Consider the following 26729-nt stretch of genomic DNA (forward strand, 5'->3'; position numbering starts at 1 on the left):
AGGCTTTCTGCCTTTCTGCCTTTGTGGGAGCTGAATCCTCCTTTGGAGGCGGCACAGCAGCGCTGCCTCCAGGCACCAGCACAGTCCCTTCTCTCAGGAATGGACTGAAAATCACTCAAATGCTGCATTGGTGGGCCCCTTATTGCTTCGATGCATAGTACTTACTGCTCTTTTTCGGGAACACCCCGTAATCCAAGGCACAGTAAGGTTTCCTGAAATCTGTGAAAGGAAAAAGAATTTTATGATCAGGCTCATGTGGCAAAATGGGCAGTTTATTAAGCACAGCTTAGGCAAAACAAATCTACACAAATACCATATCCAGCAGTAAATTGGCAGCCCCTATGCACACTCTGAAAGCGGCAAAACCAGGCCACCCACAGATGGTAAGGGTCTCCACTTACCCAGGAGATCACACAGCTATGCAAAAACAATATGACTTTGTAAATTAACGAAAGGAGCCCTCTCCACCACTACCATCCCCTAAGTCTCACCTGATGAGGACTGAATAATATGTTTTTCAAGCCATTGAGGATTTACAAAACCCTAGAAGAGGAAGGGGCAAAGAAGTAAACTGAGAAATTCTAAGGCCATGTGGGTTTTAAATTGAAAACAAAAAACAAAAAATGGGGGTCCTGAAATATATGTAATATTTGCTTTCCTATCAAACCTAAACACTGCTTTAACAACATAAATGCATCATGTATAACGTAGCATATTAAACTGCTACTCTGTCTAAGTTCTGGAAAATTCTACACATATCTCTTCCTTGTAGACCGCTCCAATGAGACCACCTCTAAAATGGCCAAATTCAGTGCTGGGACTTTGTCCATAAGAAAGCATTTATTCCAAACGTTTTAATAACTTTTATGTAGGGAAAAATAAACGTTGAAATTAGAAAATTCTGTAATGTACAAAAGAAAGTGTATTTTCTGGAAACACTCACATACAGTCACAACAGGACTATCAGCATAAAGGTAAAGGTCCCCTGTGCAAGCACCGGGTCATCCCTGACCCATGTGATGACGTCACATCCCGACGTTTACTAGGCAGACTTTGTTTTACGGGGTGGTTTGCCAGTGCATACCTGGCTGCAAACAAAATTTTATGACATTTAAAACCCTGAACTCTAACGATATATTACCAAGCACATTATAGCATATATAACTTGCAAAAAAAGTTATTCACATTTAAACAATAAACATAGCCTTGACAATATGTTGCTTATGTCTACCGTGTGCATAGGAGTCATCATCTAATACTGTTGATTGTCTTACATGCAATTGTTCATGGTACACATTTCCGACAAGTAAAACTTTGAGATAAATGCTTCTTAAGACACTCAAAGAGAAAATATTTACAGTATTTCCCCTGCCCCAGTGTTGTCCAAAATTTCCCAGTTTTTCTATTGGAAAAACAAACCATTTCTTCTCAGTTTTTCCATTTTATTCTCCAGGACTTCACATCTCTAGGTGGACAGAAGGATTTCCAGCTGTTCCCCCTTCCTGTAGTTACGTTTAGGCCCCTAGCTTGTAACACTTACTTTTTAAAAAACCAACAAAAACCTATCCTTCTCCTTGAATGGGAAAAGAAATGCTTCAAGGATTCATAAACGGTAATCAGTGTGACTTTATCAACCAAGGGTTACCATGCACAAATTCTTGCTAACCTATAAGCTTCAGTTTCCATTTGTCAATTGGGCAAGCATTGACCCAATCTGGGCCATGCCCTCTAGCCAGAATTGTTCTAGAGGATAAAATTCTTCATATTCCTTTCTGCCTGCCTTTATCATGAACTCTATCCCCTTTATGTTGCCTCTTTAATGCATAGCAAGAAAGTTCAGTTGACAAGATCCCAACACTCCATAAAGCCATAACAAGAAAAGAAGATGCAGGAAAGCTGGCATTTATCAAGAGACCCAAAATCTATCATTAGTGCAATTTCTGAACACATTCCCTTCTTTAAAAATGTGTTTGACAGTGTAATTGGACTTTGGCATAATTAGGGCGCAGTCCTCCAAGAATTTCTCCTGTACGACCCCACTGAATAACTACAATGAACTTGCCCATGTCAAGATCCTGTGCCAGAGGACTATTTTTCATTGTGTGTAAAGAGCAAACTTCTGCATCGCTATTATTTGCAGTTTCACTAGTAATGTTGTTAGCCAGGTCCGGTAAAATAAAAAACCTCAATCCACAAATACAAAATGTAATCTAATGTTAATGGGCTGATCAAAACACCTTCATTTCCATCTTAAAGTACATTCTGAAAACAGAAAGATTGCCTTTTTCATAACAGCTATAGCATTATTGCTGTGGTACTTTTTCAGAGGCCAAACCCGAAAGATCCCATACTTGTATGGCAACAAGTCCCAATTATTGCAACATGGCATTAATACTAGACTGTCACTGAAGTCGATGTCACTGAATCCAAATTATGACCGTCACTGAATCTAAATTATGACCACTCCATACCATCACCATGTCATTTGTAAAGCCTCTGCACATTTGAACAAGTCATCTAATTGTCTGAAGTTGTGGTCATATCTTGAAGATATGCATGTTCTGCCATTGTTCCAGAGTCTTGTCCTACACAGATTCTTTCTGAGACAGCTGAGAAGGACAAGAAACAATGGGGAAGAGGGTTTGTGCCCTGATCATGCGCTTCCGGATATCTGTTGGAAGTCCAACGCTACTAAAAATGCAAGATCCAATAAATCCCTGACTTGTCTTGCTGACAACTTCCTATTCCAGAAAGTGGACAGGGAAAGAAGGGGATCTGCTATCTTAGACTTGATTCTCACCAACAGGGAAGAACTGGTCAATGAGGTTAAAGTAGTAGGCACCCTGGGTAGTAGTGACCACATACTCTTGGAATTTACAATCTTGGGGAAAGGAAAACCTGTACGTAGTCAAACATAAAGGTTGGACTTTAAAAGAGAAAATTTTAACAAACTTCAACTTATGCTAGGTAGAATCCCATGGTCAGAAATACTTAAGGAGAAGGGAGTTCAAGAAGGGTGGGCATTTCTTAAAAATAAAATACTGAAGGCGCAATCCCAAGCCATTCCTATGAGAAGGGAAAATGGGAGGAGCCTAAAGAGGCCCAGGGTGGCTCCATAAACAGCTTTTTAAAGAGTTGAGAAATAAAAAAGACTCATTTAGGAAGTGGAAGGAGGGCCTTATAACCAACGAGGAATATAAACAAATAACTAGTGCTTGTAGGGAGAGTGTTAGGAAAGGTAAAGCTCAGTATGAACATAGGCTAGCAAGAGATGCTAAACCAACAAAAAAAGGTTCTTTTCCTATGTACAGAGTAAGAGTAAGGACAAGATAAGCCCATTGGGTGGACCGGAAAGTGAAATTGTAACAGGAGATGAAGAGAGGGCAGAACTCCTCAATTCCTACTTTTCCTCAGTCTTTTCTCATGAGGGAAGTGGTGCTCAACATGGCATAAACAGAACATGTGATGAGGGAAGGGATTTGCAGCCTAGAATTGGCATTGGGATAGTGCACAAACACCTGGTTTCTTTAAATGAAACAAAATCCTCTGGGCCAGATGAACTGCACCCAAGGGTACTCAAAGAACTTGCAGATGTAATTTCGGAACAGCTGTCCATTATTTTTGAAAAGTCTCGGCAAACAGGTGAGGTGCCAGAAGAATGGAGGCGGGCAAACGTCCCCATCTTCAAGAAGGGGAAAAAGGAGGATCCAGGTAACTACCGACCCATCAGCTTGACTTCTATACCAGGAAAAGTGTTTGAACAAATCATCAAACTGTCAGTCCTTGAGCATTTAGAAAGGATGGATCTGATCACTAAGAGCCAGCACAGGTTTCTCAAGAATAAGTCATGTTAGACTAATCTTTTTTGAGAAAGTTACTACCTTGCTGGATCAAGGGAATGCTGTAGACATCGTTTATCTAGATTTCAGTAAGGCTTTTGATAAGGATCCACATAGTATTCTAGTTGACAAATTGGGATAATGTGGGTTAGATCCTATTATTGTTAGGTGGATCTGCAACTGGTTGACAGATCATACCCAAAGAGTGCTACTTAATGGTTCCTCATCCACTTGGAGAGAAGTGACTAGTGGAGTTCCTCAGGGATCTGTGCTGGGCCCTGTGTTATTCAACATCTTTATAAATGATTTGGATGAAGGAATAGAGGGGATGCTTATTAAATTTGCAGATTATACTAAATTGGGAGGGGTAGCAAATATGGTAGAAGACAGAGTTAAGATGCAGGATGATTTTGACAGGCTGGAGAAATGGACTAGAACTAATAAAATGCACTTCAACAAAAACAAATGTAAAGTTCTGCATTTAGGTAGGAAAAATCAAATGCATAATTGTAGGATGGGGGAGACTTGTTTGAGCAGTAGTGTGTGTGAAAAGGATCTTGGGGTCTTAGTAGACCAAACACTGAACATGAGTCAGCAGTGTGATGCGGTAACTAAAAAGGCAAATGCAGTCTTGGGCTGCATCAACAGAAGTATAGTGTACAGATCACGCGACGTGATGGTATTGCTTTACTCCGCTCTGGTTAGACCTCAACTAGAGTACTGTGTTCAGTTTTGGGCACCACAATTTAAGAAAGATGTAGACAAGCTGGAACGTGTCCAGAGGAGGGCAACAAAGATGGTGAGGGGTCTGGAGACCAAGTCCTATGAGGAAAGGTTGAAGGAGCTGGGTATGTTTAGCCTGAAGAGGAGAAGACTGAGAGGGGATATGATAACCATCTTCAAGTACTTGAAGGGCTGTCATATAGAGGAGGGTGCAGAGTTGTTTTCTGTTTCCCAAGAAGGTCGGACCAGAACCAACCGGTTGAAATTAAATTAAAAGAGTTTCCGTCTAGACATTAGGAAGAATTTTCTAACAGTTAGAGCGGTTCCTCAGTGGAACAGGCTCCTTCGGGAGGTGGTAAACTCTCCTTCCCTGGAGGTTTTTAAGAAGAGGTTAGATGGCCATCTGTCAGCAATGCTGATTCTGTGACCTTAGGCAGATGATGAGAGGGAGGGCATCTTGGCCATCTTCTGGTCACTAGAGGTGTGTGTGTGTGTGCGGGGGAGGTAGTTGTGAATTTCCTGCATTGTGCAGGGGGTTGGACTTGATGGCCCTGGTGGCCCCTTCCAACTCTATGATTCTATGATTCCTGAAGACATCTGGCTGATAGGGTTGTCAGGTACCCCCTGGCCACCAGCGGGGGAAAGGTGGGGGTGTCTTACCAGGCGTGAAATGAGGCCCAGGCCTCTATGTCACCGGCACAATTACATCACTTTTGGAAGAAACATTGTCACGTTGCCACCAACTAAGGAGACGCTTTGGTATTTGGGCAAAAACTCTATGGAAGAAGCTATTTTTCGCATAGAGTTTTGCCCAAATTACAAATGTCTCCCTCAGCGGCAGCGGCATGATGACATCACTTCCAGAAGTGACATCACCGCACAGGCAACGTTGAGGCCTGGGCCTCATTTTATGCCTGGTAAGACCCCTGCCAGCCAGCTGGATGGCACCAGGGGAGGGGGCCCAAAACAGAGGCTCCTCCGTGGGGGTCTAGCAATCCTACCGGCTGGCCATTGTTGGAATGAAAGGGACATCTGTATGCTTGGTATGATCCAGCAGAGCTCTTTTTAACCAATCTTGAGATTAAACTGCTCATCTTAATGGTGTAACAATCATTTCTGGATAATCTGGATACCTTGCAGCAAGTAGACGTGGATGGGTGGGATTGCAAAATAATTTTGTACAGGATGTTTTATACCAGGTTCGGCACAGGCCATTGCTGAGAAACTGCAGTGGCTTTCTGACAGCAAGCACCTCAGAGATTTCGGACCACTTAGTTGGCATGGCTGCATCTCCCCCAATACCTTGCTTGATGGTAATGTTACAACCTGGTGCCACAAAAGCAGGGTTTGCTTTTGAAAGTGAGCAGACCACCATTTTTCAAGCCTACTGGCCCAGAACATACGCAATAACATGATTTAAATAAAAAATAGTAACATCTTAAGACACAAGATCTTTATTCTGCTCAAAAAAAGTCATTTCTGTAAGCACCACTACTGACTGCATCAATACTCTTTCTCCACGCAAACATTTCTAGCAGCAATGAAAGCCATTAGCAATTTGCCAGTCTATAATCAAATTTAGTTACATTAAAACTGTCAAGAAAAAAATGAACTCCTGTCCCCAGTCAATGGCTTTTCATAATCAAGCAGAGAGATTGCAATTGTTCTGATTTTCAAAGAGGAAAAATAACCCATAATTGGCCTATCAACATTACAAAATAAACCCCACAGGTTTAGTCTTTTATTAAACAAGTGCAAGGGAGCAAGACATATTCTAAACAGGAGGTGGCAACCACAAACAAGAGAAACATACCTAATAATTTGCAATGAAAACCTACTTTAGAAATCTTAAATGCAGTTGTTTCAATACCAGAAAGGTGGGCCTCTGAGTGAGAGTTTTACCCAGTTTATATTTAAGTTGTAAAGTCAGAAATTACTTTAAAAAAATGAGGCTGTGAGCTAGGTTTTGACCTGCTCGTGCTCATTAAATTTGTAGCTGCCTGTGGGTTTGTTATTGTTTTTAAATAAAATAAACCTGATGACAAAAACATTTCACATGGAACAAATCTATTACAGACCCTAATCTTTCAAGAGTTCTTTACCCATCTTCTCAACAGAAAGTCAAATGACTTCCAAACCAAAATTAGTATAATTACGTACAGTTTTCTCTCTCCGTAAACCAAGCAATCTTGAACCAACTAATTTGGGGCGGGGGGGGGGGGGAGGTTTGAAAGATTAAGATTAATTCCTACTCCTGGCTCCACTAATTTTGAGTCACTGGCCTAGAAATACAATTCTATTGACCCTCTGTGATATTAAAAATAGATTTTACTAGATGCACTACCAAATTAGATTTATATGAACAATTTAAAAAACCTTGTACATTTTGACTAACTACTAACCACATAGCAAATCTAAATTCACCCATAATAAATTAGTAAAGGTGCATATCGTAAACTTTGATTCTTACTGAGGGTTTGTAGAAAAATGAGCTTGCATGCCAGTGATGCATCACCTATTTGTATACTGGGATGATGGCCCATGAATTTAAACTCTTGTTCAAATTATCCATAGATCAGAATGACAACAATCAAGTAATATTAAAAACAGAATAAATGGAGTGGGTGCAGATGAGAGCAGTAAGAATGATCAGGAGCCTGGAGACTAAGCCCTACAAGGACAGGCTGAGGGACTTCAGAATGTTTAGTCGGGAGGAGGTTGAAGGGGGACATGATTGCTCTCTTTAAGTATCTGAAGGGCTGTCACTTAGAGGAGGGCAGGGAGCTGTTCCTGTTGGCAGCAGAGGTTAGGACTCACAATAATGGGTTTAAATTACAGGTGGAAAGGTACCGGCTGGATATCAGGGGAATTTTTTTTTATAGTAAAAGTTGTTCAACAGTGGAATCAGCTTCTTAGGGAAGTGATGAGCTCCCCCTCACTGGCAGTCTTTAAGCAGAGGCTGGACAAACACTTGTAATGGATGCTCCAGGCTCCCTGCATTAAGCAGGGAGTTGGACTAGATGGTCCCTATGGGCTCTATCAACTCTATGATTCTATGAACACATCACACATCCCAGAGAGGAATATTCAGCAACTGGCACCAGCATCCAGATTGGCCACCTCATCAACATCAAGTACCATTTTCACTGCTTCCCTCTACGAGATAAAAAACCTATGTATAATATCTTGTCTTGTTTGTGGGCTTCCTAGAGGCACTTGGTTGGCCACTGTGTGAACAGACTGCTTGGCTTGATGGGCCTTGGTCTGATCCAGCATGGCCTTTCTTATGTTCTTATGTACCTGTTCCTAAGAAGAAAGAATCGGTTTCATACTGAACCTAAGTTAGCAATGGAAAACCAAGACAGCTGTTGATCCACTGGGAGACTGTGAACAATCAAGATGATTCTAAATATCATCCCTGAGAGCCAGTGTGGGTAGTGGCTTAGGGGTGTGGGGCTGGGATCTGGGAGACCCAAGTTCAAACTCCCACTCTGTCACGGAAGCTCATGTGGTGAACTTGGGCCAGTCAATTTCTCAGTTTAAGCTACCACACAGGGTTGTTTGTTGTGGGGATAAAAGGGGGAAGGAAGAACTATGTACCCTGAGCTCTTTGGAGGAAGGATGGTATAAAAATGTAGTTGAGATAAACAGAAAGATCCTGTCGCTGGCCCCAATGTGAAAAATCTTGTAGATGCCCAGAAATGTGGAGTGAACACACCATCATTTAACAATAGGCAAGAGACATTCTCTGCGCAATCAACACATAAGCCAACTTCAGTGCAGTGAGTTGATGTTAAATAGTTTGCGCTTCTGACAAAAAAAAGGAAGGCCATGCCCTTAAAAAAACTCTATATCTTATAAATAAAGAGTATCAATTACCTGGTAATTGTTTTGGTTTTGAGATAGCCTTAGCTGATTGGATGTTGCGAAATGAGAAGAAAGGTTGCTTCTTGATGGGTAAGAGCTGCTGTACAGTGTACTGGATGTAGTGTGTAAGGAGGTCCGTGGAGGCAAGTAGTAGTCTCTGTTGTGATACATAATATTGTCATGCAAGTCCCGGGTGTTATTGACCACGCGTGAACTGCAGCTGACGCTTCTTCCTGACCCAGACAAACCTGTGCTTGGATGCTCTGCTCTGAGGGACGAGCTGCTTAATCTCGAGTGACTGTGCATCTGAGCTCCCATCGAGGCCAACTCCTCTTCCCTAGCGTATTCGTCATCGACATCCCCCGTTTCCATGGCAATGGACAGACAACTGCCTTCTCCTGAAGATGACTTCTGGGCGTTTCCACTCAGGAGTCGCTGAGGTTGATCGGTAACCGCCAAAGAGAAAACCTCGCGGATTTCCAGGTTGTGCGTGCTGCAGGAAGGGTCCCTAATATTAGCCCTTTGTCCAGATGGGATGTGTGAGGCCAGGATCGGATGTTCTGGTTTCTGTAGCCTTTGGCACCCCATCTGCTCCACTTTGCATGGCCTGTGGCACAACACAGGCTTCTGAGGTAACACCAACTCTGCGGTCTGAACCGAAGAACCACCATAACTTTTCTTAGTGTGATTATAAATGGAGTTTGCTGAATTCAACACACTGGTTTGCCTCGACAAGATAATAGTTTTTTCTCCTAAGAACAGCGAGGCGTTTTTACAGTGGGGTGCTTGCCGGGCCACAGCAATGTGCTGCCGCGGAAATTCTGGGTCACTTTTTCCAGGTGGCCTCTGAAGAGAGCTTTTATGCATATCGCCCATCAAAGCATTAGTCTGTTTTGTGGACACCAGTCTGCCAGACGAACTGGCTGGGTTGTATATACCAGTTACTATTACATCGTTGTTGGAGGATGTCCAAGATGACTGCTGGCTTTGGGAGCGAGCAATGCTGACTACGTTTCGGACCGCCACTTCCGAAGGCAAGGTCAGCGTGCTGGCAACAGTCCCTGATGGAGTACCTCCAGAATCCACAATGCTCTTGCTGCTCATCTTTCTTCTTTTGTTGCCAACCCAGGTCTGTAAACACAAAAGGGTTCATGAGCGAAAAGATCTTGTCCAAATTAATCTAACTTAAAACTAAAGGACCATGGAGGGCTCTGGGGTACAAAGGCTAAACAGATTATATGGATGATAAGCATAAGTGAGCCATTAATCTCCACTTAAATTCATCCGCCCTATACTTTACCAATAACTGAGCAACCAGAGTGCAAGATTCCACCAAGGAATCTAGGAAAGACCTAGAATCCTTCTATCAATTTTTCTGGAGAGAGTCATTCTTTTATCTTTCTGGACCTCAGATAGCTTGGACCATCTGCTTTCCAGCTCCAGCCTTTTCCCACAGCGCAAGTAAAGCTTTTTAAAAAGTCACTACAGGTACATCCTTAAAAACAAGTTTTGTAAAACAACAACAGCAAAACACGCAAAAAAAGCAGACCAGCACCCCCCCACCCAGACAATTGGCAACCCTAGACAGAGTGGTGGAGGCTAAGCAGTTTGTGCTCTGGCTTGCCTCAGAACTTTCTGTATCAAATAGAAACTTAAATACTCTGAACAACCAATATCTATGTCCATTACAAAGCCTTAACAGAAGCGTATTAAGAATTACACATTTTAAAACAGATAGGGTGTATATTCAAGAATCTTCTTTCCATAGGGAAAAGGGATGAAGTTACGTTTATTCAAAAAAAGTATCAACTCTCTCAAGCTTCATTTGTTTCCCAATGTCACCTTTTTTTTCAAGTCTCAGCGTTTTTATTCTTTTAATGTGAATTATAAAATGGTCCACAATATTTCAGCAGCTCGATAAACTATTGGATTTTAACTTCAAATTTCTCGGGGGAGGGGAGAGAGGAATGATTGAAGCACTGGGTGTTTATTTCCCCCAATTCATTTTTTATATCTTGTGAAAATTATTTCTTTTGAAATGAAAAATCGCAACATTACTGGCAGGTCTCAGAAGAAAACAGAAAAAAATCAGAAGAATTTATAGTCTTTGATTTTGCTTAGGAACACACATTGCTAAGGGCCAGTATCAAAATATAGCCACCATGTGGGACCTACAGAAATTATCTTAAGTATTAAATTGATTTGATTTCACTCCTTCACCTTTTGATCCAGCAGGATCCCTGAGGCAGTTTGCACGGAATGGCAATACACTATTAATTTTGGGGGTGCTTTCATCAGTTCCAATATAGCAATAGTCTGGTGTGGCACTCCACCCAAATCCCAGTTCTCATTAATTCCTCTGGGTTGTTCTCACCTTCTTTCACCCACTCTTAATCCCTTAGCTGTAAACAACTGAATAGTCAGTTACGAGGCTTTGTTTTCTTTACTCCTTTTTCTCACAAATGTCCCAAAAGGAACTTTATATACATGCAACTGGATTTATTTCTTACTGGAATCAATATAAATCACATTTGAGTTCACAGAACAGTTTTCCACAGTACACACTGATTAGATAAGAAGTGTTTAAAAAGAAAAGTTTAAAATAACCAGGTTCTTTCTAAATGGCAATTCTGTCGTTTCATACCAAGAGGCATTTTTACTATGCGTCTTCAAAATAGTTCAGACCTCCACCATCTGCTGTAAAGCAAATTTAATAGCTTTGTAGAAATTGCTTGCTTCTTCCAGAAACAAACTAGATCTACCACTATGCCCCCCACACTTTTGTAGTCCTCATTAATCATGAATTGGCAATACTTCCTGACTCAGCACTCAGAATCAGTAATGGCTGCTGGTAAGTTTTAAGAAGGGCACAGTATCCTAATATTAAATATACACAGCACACATTACTATGGAGTATGATTTTAATTTTGGACATTTGCTCCATTAACACTCACATGAGTGGAACATGGTCCTTTCTGACCACATGTGCATTTTATAAAGGACGCACAGTGAAAGATACAGTCCAATAGGCAAAGCATGCACTTTGTATTTGGGTAACACAAGTTACCCAGTGTGACAAAGGGGCAACTAATTTACTAAATGGTCTTTGAGTACTTGCTCTATAAGAAGTACTAGCAACAACTGTACTGCCACACCCACTACTGAAAGAAGATATTGTTCAATAACTAAATTCTTTAGTCTAAATCATTGCATACAGGATAGGAAAGGCTTTTGAACCCCTCTACTGGGATTTAAATCACACAAATATTCTCCCTCCCCCCCACATACACATGCCTCAGCAACACACACAGACAACAGATGACAAATAAGGGGCCATTCTGCAGAAGGACCACCATCTGCTGGTTCTGCTGTCAAGCAGGGTCTTTTGTTTCTTACAGACAACAATATCAAGCAATTCCTCCAAACACGCAGCCTACAAGACTAGCAAAAGATTTCAGATTCCCAGACTACCCCTTCCAGCCCCAGAGATTGCATGCCTCCTCCTCACCCCACCCACAAGAGATAGCAAGCCTTTAATACTATGTACCTCATAACCCATGAGAACATCAGTAAAACTTGACCTGTATCATGCTGCGAGATTCTTCCTTATTTTCAAGCCAGTTTGAGAACCTCTCAATTTTCCTTTAATTTCCTATGTCCTCCTTAACAGAGTTGGGGCAAATTTTGTGAAGGAAAGCACTATCTTCAAATAGATGACATGTGTCACATTTGTTTATTTTATTTTATCTATTATTTGATTTCTATCCCACCCTCTATCCCCATCCAGGCCAGGCTCAGGGCGGCTCATAACACCATACAAAACACACAACAATACAATAAAAACATAAATTAAATACCTAAATCATTAAAATCATTTCAGATTAAACAAATTTATGCCTGACAAATCATGAATTGAACTGCCTACCCTGTTTTGTATGTTTTACCAACATACAAATGCAAATCAACACTCATTTCACTGATTACACAAAGGCAAAACACAGGGTTGCCTTTAGATGAGGTTGCACAGACATGGATCCCTGAGCAACGATGGTTACATCCATGCTACTTTTTTTTAATGTATATAACTCCAATGTTTAAAATGTACACTTAAGTGTAAAGCGCTTCAGACAACCTAGGTGTTGTTTTTTAATCGAGCATCCAAACTGTGCATTTTTAGTAAGTTTCTCAAGGAGGCACAAAAGCCAGGTTTTCAACAAAAATCCCTGACTCCAGATGTTAAAGAGACTCATGTTGCCTGCACAAGATGAAAGCACTTCAAAGCACTATCTAAAAACAACAGCGAAAACTACAAAGAGCTGCCAATAGGGTAGAAATCGAACTGTCAATAGAAAAAACAAAGCACACATTATACCAAGGGAATGAAGTTTTCAGTTTCTTAGTGGCTCCATGCCCTGCAGATAAATAAGCAAACAAGTGTATTTGTTATACTGTTATGTAAATTTGAGCATGGAAGACCTCAGTACTTACCCTGACTACACTGAAGTCCAGCTTAGTTTCTTGTGCACACTGTAATATGAGCTGAAAGCAATTTTTACTCTGATTTGTCATTCCATTTTCATAATAACGCTGCAATATCCTTTGTTGTTCTGCAGTAAATACAGAACGCAGATTCATCTAAAAATAAAAGAAGATACTCTGAAAATTGGAATAATTTAAGACTTGCAGATTTTATTTTAATTTTGGGGGGAGGGGGGAAACCGAAACAGGTTCTCATTTATTCAAATACGCAGAAGACTACAGCAAACTCAGCTCTGAATATTCCAGTTCAACCACTACCACTTTGCTTAGCTCTATTTTTTTTTAAGTCCAAACAACAAAAAAGTTGTTTTCACAATCAGGCATAACTTCAGTTTGAGCATAAGATAAGTCACCATGCTTTTTAAATGCCTACAAGATGTCAATCAATAACATCATTTACAAGCCATGGAACTAGCGTTTATCTCTTCTGTTACCCTTACACATGAGCAACATTACGAGGGGAAAGTTCAGCAACTGAGGCAGGCCCTGATTCTCAGCAGCTTCCACCAAGTTCTAATGGACAAAGCAAATGGCTCACAAACTGGGACATGCCTGAGAGCGTCCCACTCCAGATACGGCAGTCAGGGAACTGCAATGGAAAAGATGCTATCAGTGTGCTATCACTGAGCTCTAGGGATTCATTCTCACTTGTAGCAGGATATCCCAGAGGAGGCATCTCCAACTCTAAGCTCAGATTCTGTCCCATGGCAATATTGGAAACACCAACCACCATTCCAAGTTCTGCAACTAAGTAAGCCTGGTTCTGGCCGGGACCCACATGGGAGAACGCTTGAGGAGCCCACGGCTTCTGCTCTTAAGCACAGCACAAAAATGTTTCTACAAGGACAGCTGGCATGTTTTCCACCCAAGTTGTCCTTTGGATACCAATCTACAGAGACCTGCCAAATCCTGAGAAAATTAATCCCAAACTTTCTACCCAAGAACTTGGTAGAAGGCATGGGTAAAATAAAACCAACCAACCAAATGTATAACCTATAAATTATGGTGGAACAAAAATGGAAGAATGGCTATGTAAAACACAGATCATACTAAGGTTGTTAACAGTATATGTATGCAGATTTCTTTCTTTTAATGATATTTGTTAGTGCATTCATTTTCCCCGCACTGATTTCAGTGCATCCTCCTCCTCTCCCCTTCCTCTACTACACTTATTGTTTCCAAAATATTGCAGATGCCACACCTAAGTGCAAACTGGAAAACCATCCTCATGCCATGCACCCGATACTAAAACTTCCCAGAATGCAATGAGATGCAGTGCCCCTGACAAGTCAGAAACAGTGCATGAGACACTGAGGGTGGGGAGGAGGTCATAGTGATGGCCACAAGAATAGATTGCTTTAAATGGGGGATTGGATTCATGGAGAAGAGGTCCATTAGGGGCTACTAGCCATAATGACTACAGTGAACCGCCATATACAGAAGCAGCAAACGTCTGAATAACAGCACTAGCAGGAAACTTCAGGGGAAGGCCTCAGTGCCCATTTGTTTGGCCCTCTAGGGCAACTGCTTTGTGAAACAGTATGCTGGACACGATGGACCACTGATTTGATCCAGCAGGCTCTACTTATTTTCGCATGAGAATAAGCAATTCTTTCCTACCTGCCTGGATACAATATTAGCCTGCTGCATATTAAGTACACTAGGAGGAAGGAAAACTGGAAAGGGAAGGTAACAAATGCTATTCATTCATTTGCTTTTTTCACCCTTTGTCTGCATTACCACAATGAATGAAATAAATTGGACTTTTCCAGTTTGTTTTTTTCATTCAATTGGTAACAAATGCACTTTCCCATTCCGCTCACAGAAGAAAAATATCCAATCGTGGGTGGTTCCTGAGGGAAATCAGTATCTTTGCCCAATTCTGGGCTCAGTATAATAGGTTTGCAATGGATACTCAAATGAAAGGGCTATTTTGTCTAAAATGTAAAGAGGATGAGAAATAATTATATTCCATTTTTGCCCTGTATAAGTATTTCTTTAATACATAAGAAAACCTGAATATTATAAGAAGACTATTGGATTTGGGTTTTTTATTTAATGGGTATGAACTTTAATATTTCCATAAATAATTTTTAGACAACAGTTTAAAAAAACAACCAAATTAGAATCACAAACATACATCTGTTAAGAGTGGGTAAGTTAACTCTGTTCCTAGAAAATTAAGAAAACTTACATCTCTGTCTAACCACATCATTTCTGCTGGTGCTGATAAACATACACACACCCCAAATAGTAAGTTAAACTTTATTATTATTATTTCTAACAATCCATTAATATATGACTAAAAAGCACAGTAGTTCAGGGAAACACCATACATTTGATCATAAAATACTTAACAGGGGCAGGATCCAGACAGGCAGCCCATTCCCGAAGGAGGGGTTGGATCCGCGGCGGCCGGCAGCGCCACTGCTGCACTGCCTCCATTGAGGCTTCCCAGCCGCCACAGAGGCAGAAAAAGCCTTTAAAAAACTAAAAATTAGAGGAAATGGGGGAAATCCCCCATTGTCTCCAATTGGGCTGCCACTGAAAAAGGTGGCACAGCCCCGCCGCCACTTGAGGAGGCGCTCCCGGGGCGAAAGGGATGTAGAAGCTGCCTCTGGGATCACCCCCTCTGGGATCACCCCCCCCCCCCGCCACCACTTGAGGAGGTGCTCCCGGGGTGAAAGGGATGTAGAAGCTGCCTCTGGGATCACCACCTCTGGGATCACCCCCGCCCCCGCATGCCAGGATTTCCCTTCCAGGAAAGTGGTTGGCGTGGCTGTGCTAGTGGCAAGGGCCAGAGGTTTGTTTGCCCCTGGCATATCTGCCCCTGTGCCGGTGTAGGTGCCACCTTATTCCATAATAAGGTGGCAGCTACAACGACATGGGGTCATGCCAGCTCCTAAGGAGCTTCGCCTCTCCCCCCCAGGAATGGGCTCTAAATTGGCAATTTTCATCCATTTCCACTACTTGCTGCACCCCCACCCTCCTTCAAGTCATTCCCCAGGGTCCCCTGTCCCCCAGGAGCAGCATTTTGTGGAGATCAGCAAGAAGCAGTGGGAGAGAGGAAGATGGAAATCTCCATTCTGCTGATGGAAAATTTAGTCTGGATCTATCATCTGGTCATCCAGACTAATAAACCAGTATCTATTCCACAATAAGTATAGACCTAAACCTAATTCGTGCTTGAGGCAACAGTGTTGTGCAGTATGTTAAACAATACATCCCCTTACAGTAGAATCAGCTCTTTCAAATTTTACAATTGTTTGAATGCAATAACAAGACCTATCCTATCTGTAGAAATGAAAGTAGCAAACAACTGAAGTGGAGGGGGCTGTGGTAGAGCAGCTACTTAGAATGCAGAAGGTTCCAGGCGTCATATGTTTTTTGTTGACATGTTTATTTATTTATTTTACAAAATGTATACCCTGTCTTTCTGCCTTCATAAGGGCCACCAAGGTGGCTAACAAATTAAAACATACATAATAAAAACCATTCAAACCAACAAAAACTCACAGTTAAAACAATGAAAATCAGAGCTAAAATATATATGTTTAGTTGACATGTTTCGTGAGAACTGTGATGTGTTTATTACGCGCTGGTGATCTGCTGCTGCAGGAGCAACCACAAGGGGAATAGCAACCATACTGTTTATGACAATGTGTGGACCAAGCCTTGTTAAGGACTGCACTCATTGAAGCAAAGCTCCCAACGGTGGTGCTGGGAGACTTCTACTTGGCCCTTAACCTATGGGATCCTGCAAGGCACCATCTAATCTCCCATGCTATTTAATACTTACAGCAGGGGTACTCACTCTAGGACTCAGAACGACATTCACAATTATCATTAAGCAAAAGAGTCGCGTGACTACTGTATACCCTGTGGCCACTCTACCAAATGCACACACGTACAATAATACAAGATATAGCTTTTAAAATTAGAATCACAGAATCATAGAGCTGTAAGGGACCACTCCAGGGCCATCTAGTCCAACCCCCTGCACAATGCAGGAAAGTCTCAACTACCTCCCCCCCCCCACACACACATACACAGTGTCCCCTAACCCTTGCCCAGAAGATGGCAAAAAAACAAAACAAAAGAACAACAACCCTCCAGGATCCCCAGGCAATCTGGCCTGTAGGAAAACTCCTTCCTGACCCCAAAGTGGCGATTGGCATTACCCTGGACATGTAAGAAAGGGCCACGAGAGCCAAGCACTAACTCAACCCTTCCTGCCCTCCCTCTCATTATCTGCCTAAGTTCACAGAATCAGCAATGCTGTCAGATGGCCATCTAGCCTCTGCTTAAAAACCTCCAAAGAAGGAGAGCCCACCACCTCCCGAGGAAGCCTGTTCCATTGAGAAACCGTTCTGTCAGAAAGTTCTTCCTAATGTTTACCCAAAAACTCTTTTGATTTAATTTCAACCCACTGGTTCTGGTTCGACCTTCTGGAGTAACAGAAAACAACTACGCACCATCCTTTTTATGACAGCCCTTCAAGTACTTGAAGATGGTTATCATATCCCCTCTCAGTCTCCTCTCCAGGCTAAACATGCCCAACTCCTTCAACCTTTGCTCACAGGACTTAGTCTCCAGACCCCTCAACATCTTTGTTGCCCTCCTCTGGACACGTTCCAGTTTGTCTACGTCCTTCTTAAATTGTGGTGCTCAAAACTGAACACAGTACTCTAGGTGAGGACTAACCAGAGCAGAGTTAAGCGATACCATCACTTCAAGTGATCTGTCCATGATGTTTCTGTCGATATAGCCTTTTAAATTACGAGAGTACTTCTCATCATGCAGGGTCCTCTCTCTCCACCACGGTTGAACCTCGGTTCTCTTTGTTTCCTTTCCTGCCTTCTTTCTCTCTCCCTGGCATGAGGCTCACAGCTCCGGTGACAGCAAGAGGGCCAAAGCTACTCAGCTTCATGCCAAGGAGAGAACAAGAAGGCCGAAGGAAGCCAAGGCTGCTCACACTTCCCACTGCAGAAGCCTGCCCTGCGCCAGCCAGCCACATTGTGAAGCCTCATTTTTCCAGAACCCTGCGAGCCCTTTACTTTTCTCTCTGTCTTGCTGCCCTCTCCCCTGCGTTAGCCACAGCAGCTCAAGCAAGGGAGTGAGACTACCAAGGAAGAGAGGGAGCTGGCAAGCGGACAGTTTGGACATTCTTCTGAATGCCTCGTTGGGCAAGGGCCATGGCTCAGTGGTAGAGCATCCACTTGGCATGGAGAAGGTCCCAGGTTCAATCCCTAGCATCTCCAGTTAAAGGAACTAGGCAAGTAGGTGATGTGAAAGACCTCTGCCTGAGACCCCGGAGAACTGCTGCTAGCCTGAGCAGACAATACTGACTTTGATGGACCAAGGGTCTGATTCAGTATAAGGCAGCTTTGTGTGTTCATGTGATCCTGGGTGCCCAGGAGACTGAAGTAATCAGGAGTTCATTCTTCCAACTTGGGTCAATACGTTAAATGTGGCTTTTTATTCATTTAAAACGTTTAAATAAAACATTTACTCATTTAAAACATTTCTCCCTTGTGGAACGCAAGGCAGATTGCAGTATAAATAAAACACACACAGACATGTAAAACACAATTAAAAACATAATAAAAACAACAACTATAAGCACCCGTTAAAGCCAACGATGTGAAAACTACAATTAGGACTGCCAGTAAAAACTACAATTAGGACTGCCAGTAAAAACTAAATCAGTCAAATGTAGTCCTAACTAAAACTGTCTTCAACTGCCTTGGGAAGATTGACAATGAGGGGGCCAGGTGCTCCTCCCTGGGCAGGTTGTTCCATAATTGTGGGGCTGCCACTGAAAAGACCCTCTCCCACATGCCCACCAGACGAGCTGCTTTGATATTCCTGGACAAGGCAGCCATAGTCACACATGCTTTGGTAACATCCAGATTATTGTGATATGGTCTATGGGTGGTTGCCTTTAAAGACAATTCAGAAGCTTCAGGTAGCTGACAAGGCTACAGACAGGATGCTTACATGGGCTGCACACAGTAAGAATAACACAGCAACTAAATCACTCCTATCTTGAATTAATTACTTGAGCAGCCAGAGTCCTTCCAGGCCCAATACAAATAGTTGGTGATAACCTTTAAAGCCCTGAATGGTCCAAGCTTAGGATACCTGATGAAATGCCTCCGCCCAAACACACTGGCTCATACTCTGGAATCAACCAAGGAAACTGATCAGCGGGGGGTGGGGAGACCCACATAAGGTCTACCTTTGCATCTACTCTTGCCATGAGAAACTGACTCCACCTTGCACTGTGGAACTTATTCCCTGCACTGCAGAAGGTTCCTTCCAGAGAAGATTTCTGGCAGCTGTTGAAAACTTTAATAGCAGATAGCGCCCTTTTAGTTAATTTTTCTCTGGTATTTCTTTCTTATGGGATTTGTGTGACTTTAGAAAGTGTTTGTCATCCACCTCTTGTTGTTACTTTTAAATAGAAAAGTTGGTTATAGAAGTTCTTAATATATAAAGCAAACACGCACAACTTCGGGGGGGGGGGCGTAATGGATGAGCAACAACCATAATTTAAATGAAATAAATACGGACACCCAAGTCAACAGTTGGTTGTAAAAAGGCATTTTCCAGTAACATCTATCACACCTTCAGTATTATCAGCTGGGACTTCAAGAGATACACATTGACTGTATCTCTCTCCATAAGGTAACATACAAGGTTTGATGGAAAAGTCAATACCTGCATATGAAGTGGGACACTCATTAAACAGACTTCCAACTACAGCCACTGAACACAAAAGTAGGAAAAATCAATATTAAAAAAAACTTGCTGATACAAGCCAAGCAGCAATCTTGCCAGGCTTTTATCTCCAATAAATGATACAAGTTACGATTCATTAGAATGGACATCAGTCCAAAATGTTTGCAGACCTATTATAATTCTTATGCAGAAAAATATCAGCAAATGGTTCCATTAACTGCTATTCTGTTATTAGAAATTTACCTTTGCTATATCTCAAGATAGACACATTATATAAACCCTCAAAGTGCTACATTTCTTTCCAAAAATTGCAGCTAGCTACATTGGTCCATTAGAAAAAAATCTAAAGGCAACAGCAGAGTACGGTAATATGTTTATTACACACAACTAAAAATTACAAGCCGCTTTCAAGTTCAACAGAACTCTTTTTCCAGCTGGATGTTGCTAAGAACACACCACAAAACAAAAACCAAACCAAAGGTGGGGGAGAGAGAGAGAGAGTGAGAGAGAGAGTCAGTTTTTGTTGGGTGTAATGTAAAGTGCAAACCTATGGACCATGAATTCTTTGTGTTTTAATTATGCTGGTCAATGACCATGATAATAAATACTACTACTATTCAATCTATACACTGTAACTGAGTAAGAGGACACATTTTTCAGATTGAGAGTTGGGTACTGTTGGATCCTGTTTGGTGCAAACAAGTATCTTTTTAAAATTTAACCTAAGGACAATCTGGGCAAAGATGCAATTGCTGCAGTCCCTTAGTAAAACATAAAAGCCAAGCAGTAACTTGAATCAGTTTCCAGCCCTGGCTAAAATAAATGCGTCCCTTGCAAGACCAAGAAATATTGTGGTAATCCTTATATTAGCAAAGCTGGACATTAATTTTGTCATGCTCAAGGTAGAGCTATTAAAAGTCAAACTGAGCAGTGTTTCCTAGCATATACAAGACCAGTAAGTGTTATTGTGTGGCTGCTTCTGGATCCCTACCCCAATAGGCCAACAAAGCTACACATAACTTGTCTTTTTTTTAGACTACCCAATTCATCAGGGGGATCCTAGATAAAATAGTTTGACTTTTTGCAGGTGTGTGTGAGGAGGGGACACAACACACGCCTCCCAAGTTGACTTCTATTGCACTCTTCAGTTGTGCACTGGCTAAATGTAATCTCCAGATTTGCTCATATGAGGACCACCTCATACTAGATTATTCCTGTTCTTCATTGAATCAGGGCCCAGTGTGTTCCAATTAGTGTTGGAGACAGCTCCAAGCTTGCCACGAGTAGAAGGGGGCCATGTGGGGAGCTTGTCTAAGACAGGTGTTCCCTCCCAGAAGCCCTCTATCCCCATACAGCCTTTCCTTCCCCCTTCAGCAGGCAAGGGCCCTGTTCGCCTGCCACTACTCTGGTTCAAACTAGGGAGGGTTCAGAGTATTCTCCCCTCCCTTCACCCTTCCACACAGCACCCCTCTACTGATGAAGGTGTTGTCAGGTGAATGGTCCAGCTTGAGACACAAGGACCCAAGCAAATAAAACAAACTGCTTTATTGAACAAGGTGGGTTATCACCAATGGGACACACACACAAACACTTGTGAGCAGCAGCTTTAATAGGGGATACATTTTCAACCAACAAAGCAAAATTAACTCACAAAGGAGCCGACAAGAAAACAAAGCTTCCTAATACGGCTGCCTCATTGGTCCCTAGCATACCTGGACCTTCCAGGGTCCAGCCCACCTTCCTTGGGTGATCCTCTTCTGCTGGTAGCGATTTCTCCGCCACTCAGCTCCTGGGAGAAGAACACCTTCCCTTGGAGGGGGCTTATATTATTTCTCTCATGGCCCAGCCTCCTTGATGATGGTTGGCCTTTCTTTTCCCTTCAATTTACCAGGCCCTATTCCAGCCTTGGAGGGCATCTGGAAAATGTAGGCCCATAGGGAAAATCCCAGCAAGGCCCCAGGACTCCAAGCTGGAGGGAGAGGATGTACCAAGGCCTGCAGGCCATTCTACCAGTCAGTCTTGGGCCTAGGAGAAGGGAGGCAGTTTATGATTTGCAGCACAGTGACCCATATTCATGACAAAGCTCCTGCTGTTATCATTTTTTAAAAAGAACAGCCATTACATCTTTGTACAAAGTAGCCTGTGGTACAAACCAAGCTTTCTTTCTTTTGCAACTGCACAGTGTAACCTAGCGAAGCCTGCATATGCTCTATCCTAAATCCATTACAGTCTTTTTACTAAGCCTCAATGTGTCTTTTTCCCCCCACAGCCAACCTGAACCATACATGCCCACACAGCCCCTTGCATGGTAAAAACTACATACATGAGCCCAGGAAGCCAATGTTTCAGAGCTAGTAGAGATTATGTGCTCAGTGGATGGTAGCATTATATGGAGAAACACCGTCAGGGTTATCTCTAACATGGCTCTCAGTAAATGAATGAACACCAGGTTCATGAACACACTCTCCCCTTCCCATCCAGTGATCTAATAAGAGACTTCCACTTTTGACGCAAACGATAGTGATTAATCCAAACTAGGATTTGTTCCTTTCACTATAAAACAGGATTATAAAAATGAATTGAATTCTGGTTTGTTGGGAAGACAGCAAACCACAGTTTTGGTACAGACATAAGAGTACTGTGTTCAGTTTTGGGCACCACAATTTAAGAAGGATGTCGACAAGCTGGAAAATGTCCAGAGGAGGGCAACAAAGATGGTGAGGGGTCTGGAGACCAAGTCCTATGAGGAAAGGTTGAAGGAGCTGGGTATGTTTAGCCTGAAGAGAAGAAGACTGAGAGGGGATATGATAACCATCTTCAAGTACTTGAAGGGCTGTCATATAGAGGATGGTGCCAAGTTGTTTTCTGTTGCCCCAGAAGGTCGGACTAGAACCAATGGGTTGAAATTAAATCAAAAGAATTTTTGGATAAACGTTAGGAAGAATTTTCTAACAGAGTGATTCCTCAGTGGAACAGGCTTCCTTGGGAGGTAGTAAGCTCTCCTTCCCTGGATGTTTTAAAGCAGAGGCTAGATGGCCATCTGTCAGCAATGCTGATTCTGTGACCTTAGGGAGATCATGAGGAGGGCATCTTGGCCATCTTCTGGGCATGGAGTAGGGGTCACTGATGGTGGTGGGGAAGTAGTTGTGAATTTCCTGCATTGCGCAGGGGGTTGGACTAGATGACCCTGGTGGTCCCTTCCAACTCTATGATTCTATAATCATATCACTGCATGGGATGAGAGGAGAGACTATAAGAGCCCAAGGGTTCCCCAGGCTTGTTTGTGTAATGATAATGGTTTGTTGTTATATCTCAAATTAGACCTAATATTCCAAGCAGCCAACACATGCCTCAGCCAATATTTTTAATAAAGTAATAGCTTTTACTAAAGGCAATTACCTAACACTCAATTTACTACAGTTCATGAAGAACTTGTGTGGTACACATCTGTATGTCTTGTCTTCAGGTAAGGCCAATTCCTTCAATATTTTCATCCATACCACCATTTCTGGCTTTCTCCATGCATACATATTCTCATGGACAAACACAAGTTTGTAAAGCCATCCACCATGGCTAAAGCCTGAAACAGCTTACACATTTGTATCGACTTGGAAAAATACACCACAATCACAGAAATTGCTCAGGATCAAATATGTGCCCACCATACATACATTAGTTGTTATGAAGCCTACCTCTGAAAATTGAGCATAACCAAAAATGTATTTTCAGTGAGTCCTTGTGAAAACAGGATCATTTGCACTAGATCAATAAAATAGTTCCCTCAATAAACTAGACAGCAAACTCAGGATCTGTGGAATGAGACATCATACTAAAGTAATGATATTCCAAGCATGAGTTCTCTATCATTTTGAAATAACTTGTTTTTACACTTGCATAGGATACAGATCAGGGTAAAATGAATACCTAGCTTGCAGGCAGTAAAGTGTACACGACCGGAGAAAGCAATGGCAAACCACCCCATAAACATAGCCTAGTAAACCACCCCATGGATCAGTAATGACTCGGTGCTTGCACAGGGGACTACCTTTACCTTTTATAATGTACTTCACAGAGTTGAGAATGACCAGTAAAAAATTTTTTTAATGCATTCACTTTGACACAAAAGAGATGTATCATGAACATGTTATTTATGAAAATATGTTGTTACTGTGAATTAACTAAATTGAAGGTATAATGATTCATGAAAAAGTTAACAATGATAACACATCAGAATGCCACCTGAACTCACAAGTATACCAATCACATACTCCACTGAATAAGTTATCACCTTAAGGCAACAACCCTACAAAGCTTCATGGAAATAAAACCTATTTAACTAATTATTACTGATTTCAACATACACCATCCTGCCCATGTGTTTTATGAATGAAGGGCACATATTGCATAAAACCCCACTAGAGCATTTTTTGCCACTACATACTAGTACATCTGAAACTCTACAGAAGGATTCTCCCCAGTAAATTACGTTTTTAAATAGAGATTAATTTATACAGATAAATACCATCAAGGTTGTTAAACTAGCAGAAAACTAGATATACTGGGATAGTATCCTTCATCATACGTGGAAATTAACTATATGCCGGTGCTTAGAATACAATCACCAATTCTAATCAGTATTTGCTGAAAGGTGACTTTCAATTAACTGGAATACTCAAATCCGCCCATCACTCCCTCATACTGGCCATTCCTCCAATCTGAGCTAATATACAAAAATTCGACCAATCACGCCCCGGAAAAAGACCTGATCCCACCCACGCCACTTCCCTTGGTAACTTTTACAACCTCCTTTAAACGGCTCACGCACTATAACGCATGCGTACTCTTGTCTCATTCAAAAGGAAAAAATGCCCCCAACGGTGATGAGCATGCGCCAATTGCCCCCCAAAAAACCACACCGCCGGCAACGTGCGCATGCGTGACAATATTTTGCCATCCAAAAGAGACTTTCCCCAGGCATTTTTTTCTCTCTTAAAAAACGTTGCGCTTAAAAAGGACGAAGGCACGCACCCACGTAGAGTTGGGGCTGATGCCTCGCGTACCCCGCATGCGCACCTGGTTGCAAAGGGTACGCTACGCACATGCGTCAGGGCGGCTCGCAACAGCCGATGACACCGCCGTCTCCAGCCGCAGATCCAGCGAAGGGCCGGTGCGCATGCGCGCCCCGAGTCACGGTCTGCGAGCACCAGACTGAAGCCGAGCTCGGTTTTTCCCTGCCCCTCCCCCCACGCTCTGGCCCTCAGCTGAGGGGGCACCTCCCGCCATCCCAACCCCCACAGAGGCTGGAGAGGGCCGCCCGCCCAGCCCTCCAACCGCGCCTTCTCTCCTCCGCTCGCGCCCTCCCTTCTCAGGAGCCGCGCGCTCGTGTCCGCCCCTCCCACCCCTCCTCCATGCCCCCTCACCGCCGAACCCACCGTGCTCTGTGGGGCGGGCGGGGCCGATCCGGCGGGGGGGCTCTGGCCTCCCGAATTCAGCCGGTTTCGGCTGGGTCGGTCCCGGCGTCACACAATGAAATCAGCGCCTCCGATCATTAATTCTCATCATGATCGTGACGTCGGCGGAGACAGCGGCCAATCGGAGCCTGAGATCAGCGCCGGCCGGGACAGTCTCTGCCCCCGCCTCTCAACCCCGGGGGGGAGAACCTGATGCAAGGAACAGCCCCCGCTTGGGCAGGCGGCGAGCGGGCAGAGGGGGGAGGGGCGTAGTGGCGGTTTGGGGACCAGCCTGGCCGTTGGAGGCAGGCGGTTAGGCGGGGAGGGGCGGTGGGTTTAGGGAATGGCCGGGCGAGCTCGAGAGGGTTCTGAGGGGGGGGGGCGGGAGAGAGAGAGAGAAACCGGCTTGTGCCGAGCTGAGGGGAGGCAGCCGCTTACTCCAAAGTAAGCCGCACTGAAAGCGGTGGGAGCGGCTCCTGAGTAGGACGTGCCCGAGGCGGCAGACGGCGCTGCCCGTGTGTGAATCCCGCCGCCCGTAAACTCGTACCTGAGAGGGCGGGGGGGGGGTTCCTGCCTCTCCCCGCAGTCACAGAAGGGCGCCGTTTCGAAGTGGGGGCGGGCGAGAGTCAGAAAGGACAGCTGAGGCGTCTTCGGGACAGAAAGGCCCAAACCCCCCCGGGGACGGAGGGTCGGAACACCCGTTATGGTAACTTTTCCATAGAGAGATAGTTTATTTGCGGCCCTTAGCCAGATAAAACCAGAAACATGGACTAAAATATTCTTACAAACAAGCAATTACCTTACGAGGGTGCAGAAATAGATATTGCGATTATTTCCACCACAGCCCAATCTTTAAAAACATGCTTTTATTGGCCCTTAGCCAGAAGCACCTTAAAGACTAACAAAAATAGTCTAACAAAAAAAAAAAAAGACTAACAAAAATAATTTCTGGGAGGGTATGAGCTTTCGTGAGCCACAGCGTGTGGTGGTTGACAATACAGGTTGGATATCCCTTATCCAGATTGCTTGGGACCAGAAGTGGTCCTAATTTAGGATCTTTCTGTATATTTATTTGAGAGATAGAGAGATAGTTTATTTGCGGCCCTTAGCCAGTAGCACCTTAAATACTAACAAAAATAGTCTAACAAAAAAAAAAAAGACTAACAAAAATAATTTCTGGTAGGGTATGAGCTTTCGTGAGCCACAGCGTGTGGTGGTTGACAATACAGGTTGGGTATCCCTTATCCAGATTGCTTGGGACCAAAAGTGGTCCTAATTTAGGATCTTTCTGTATATTTATTTGTTAGGTAGAGAGATAGATAGATAGTTTATTTGCGGCCCTTAGCCAGTAGCACCTTAAAGACTAACAAAAATAGTCTAACAAAAAAAAAAGACTAACAAAAATAATTTCTGGGAGGGTATGAGCTTTGTGGCTCACGAAAGCTACCCTACCAGAAAATATTTTTGTCACTCTTTAAGGTGCTACTGGACTCTTGCCCTTTTCTACTACTGCAGACAGACTAACACGGCGACCCACTGTGCATTAACCCATATACAGATTCACTAG

At 43.0% G+C, this 26729-nt stretch overlaps 1 protein-coding gene across 1 annotated transcript in view; it reads right to left on the reverse strand.

Annotated features, from left to right (window-relative positions):
* The window catches only part of HDX (highly divergent homeobox), a 45872-nt gene extending 20548 nt beyond the window's left edge, over positions 1-25324 (reverse strand). The window contains exons 1-4 of the mRNA XM_056859814.1: positions 25145-25324; positions 12918-13064; positions 8442-9560; positions 166-219 (exon numbers count right to left, since the gene is read on the reverse strand). Coding sequence (XP_056715792.1) covers positions 166-219; positions 8442-9560; positions 12918-13064 — 1320 coding nt within the window. The 5' untranslated portion in view covers positions 25145-25324. The remainder of the gene's footprint in view (positions 1-165; positions 220-8441; positions 9561-12917; positions 13065-25144) is intronic.
* Positions 25325-26729: the final 1405 nt, after the last annotated feature.

The sequence above is a fragment of the Euleptes europaea genome, chromosome 13 (genome assembly GCF_029931775.1).
Source record: "Euleptes europaea isolate rEulEur1 chromosome 13, rEulEur1.hap1, whole genome shotgun sequence".
In the NCBI taxonomy this organism is placed as follows: domain Eukaryota; kingdom Metazoa; phylum Chordata; class Lepidosauria; order Squamata; family Sphaerodactylidae; genus Euleptes; species Euleptes europaea.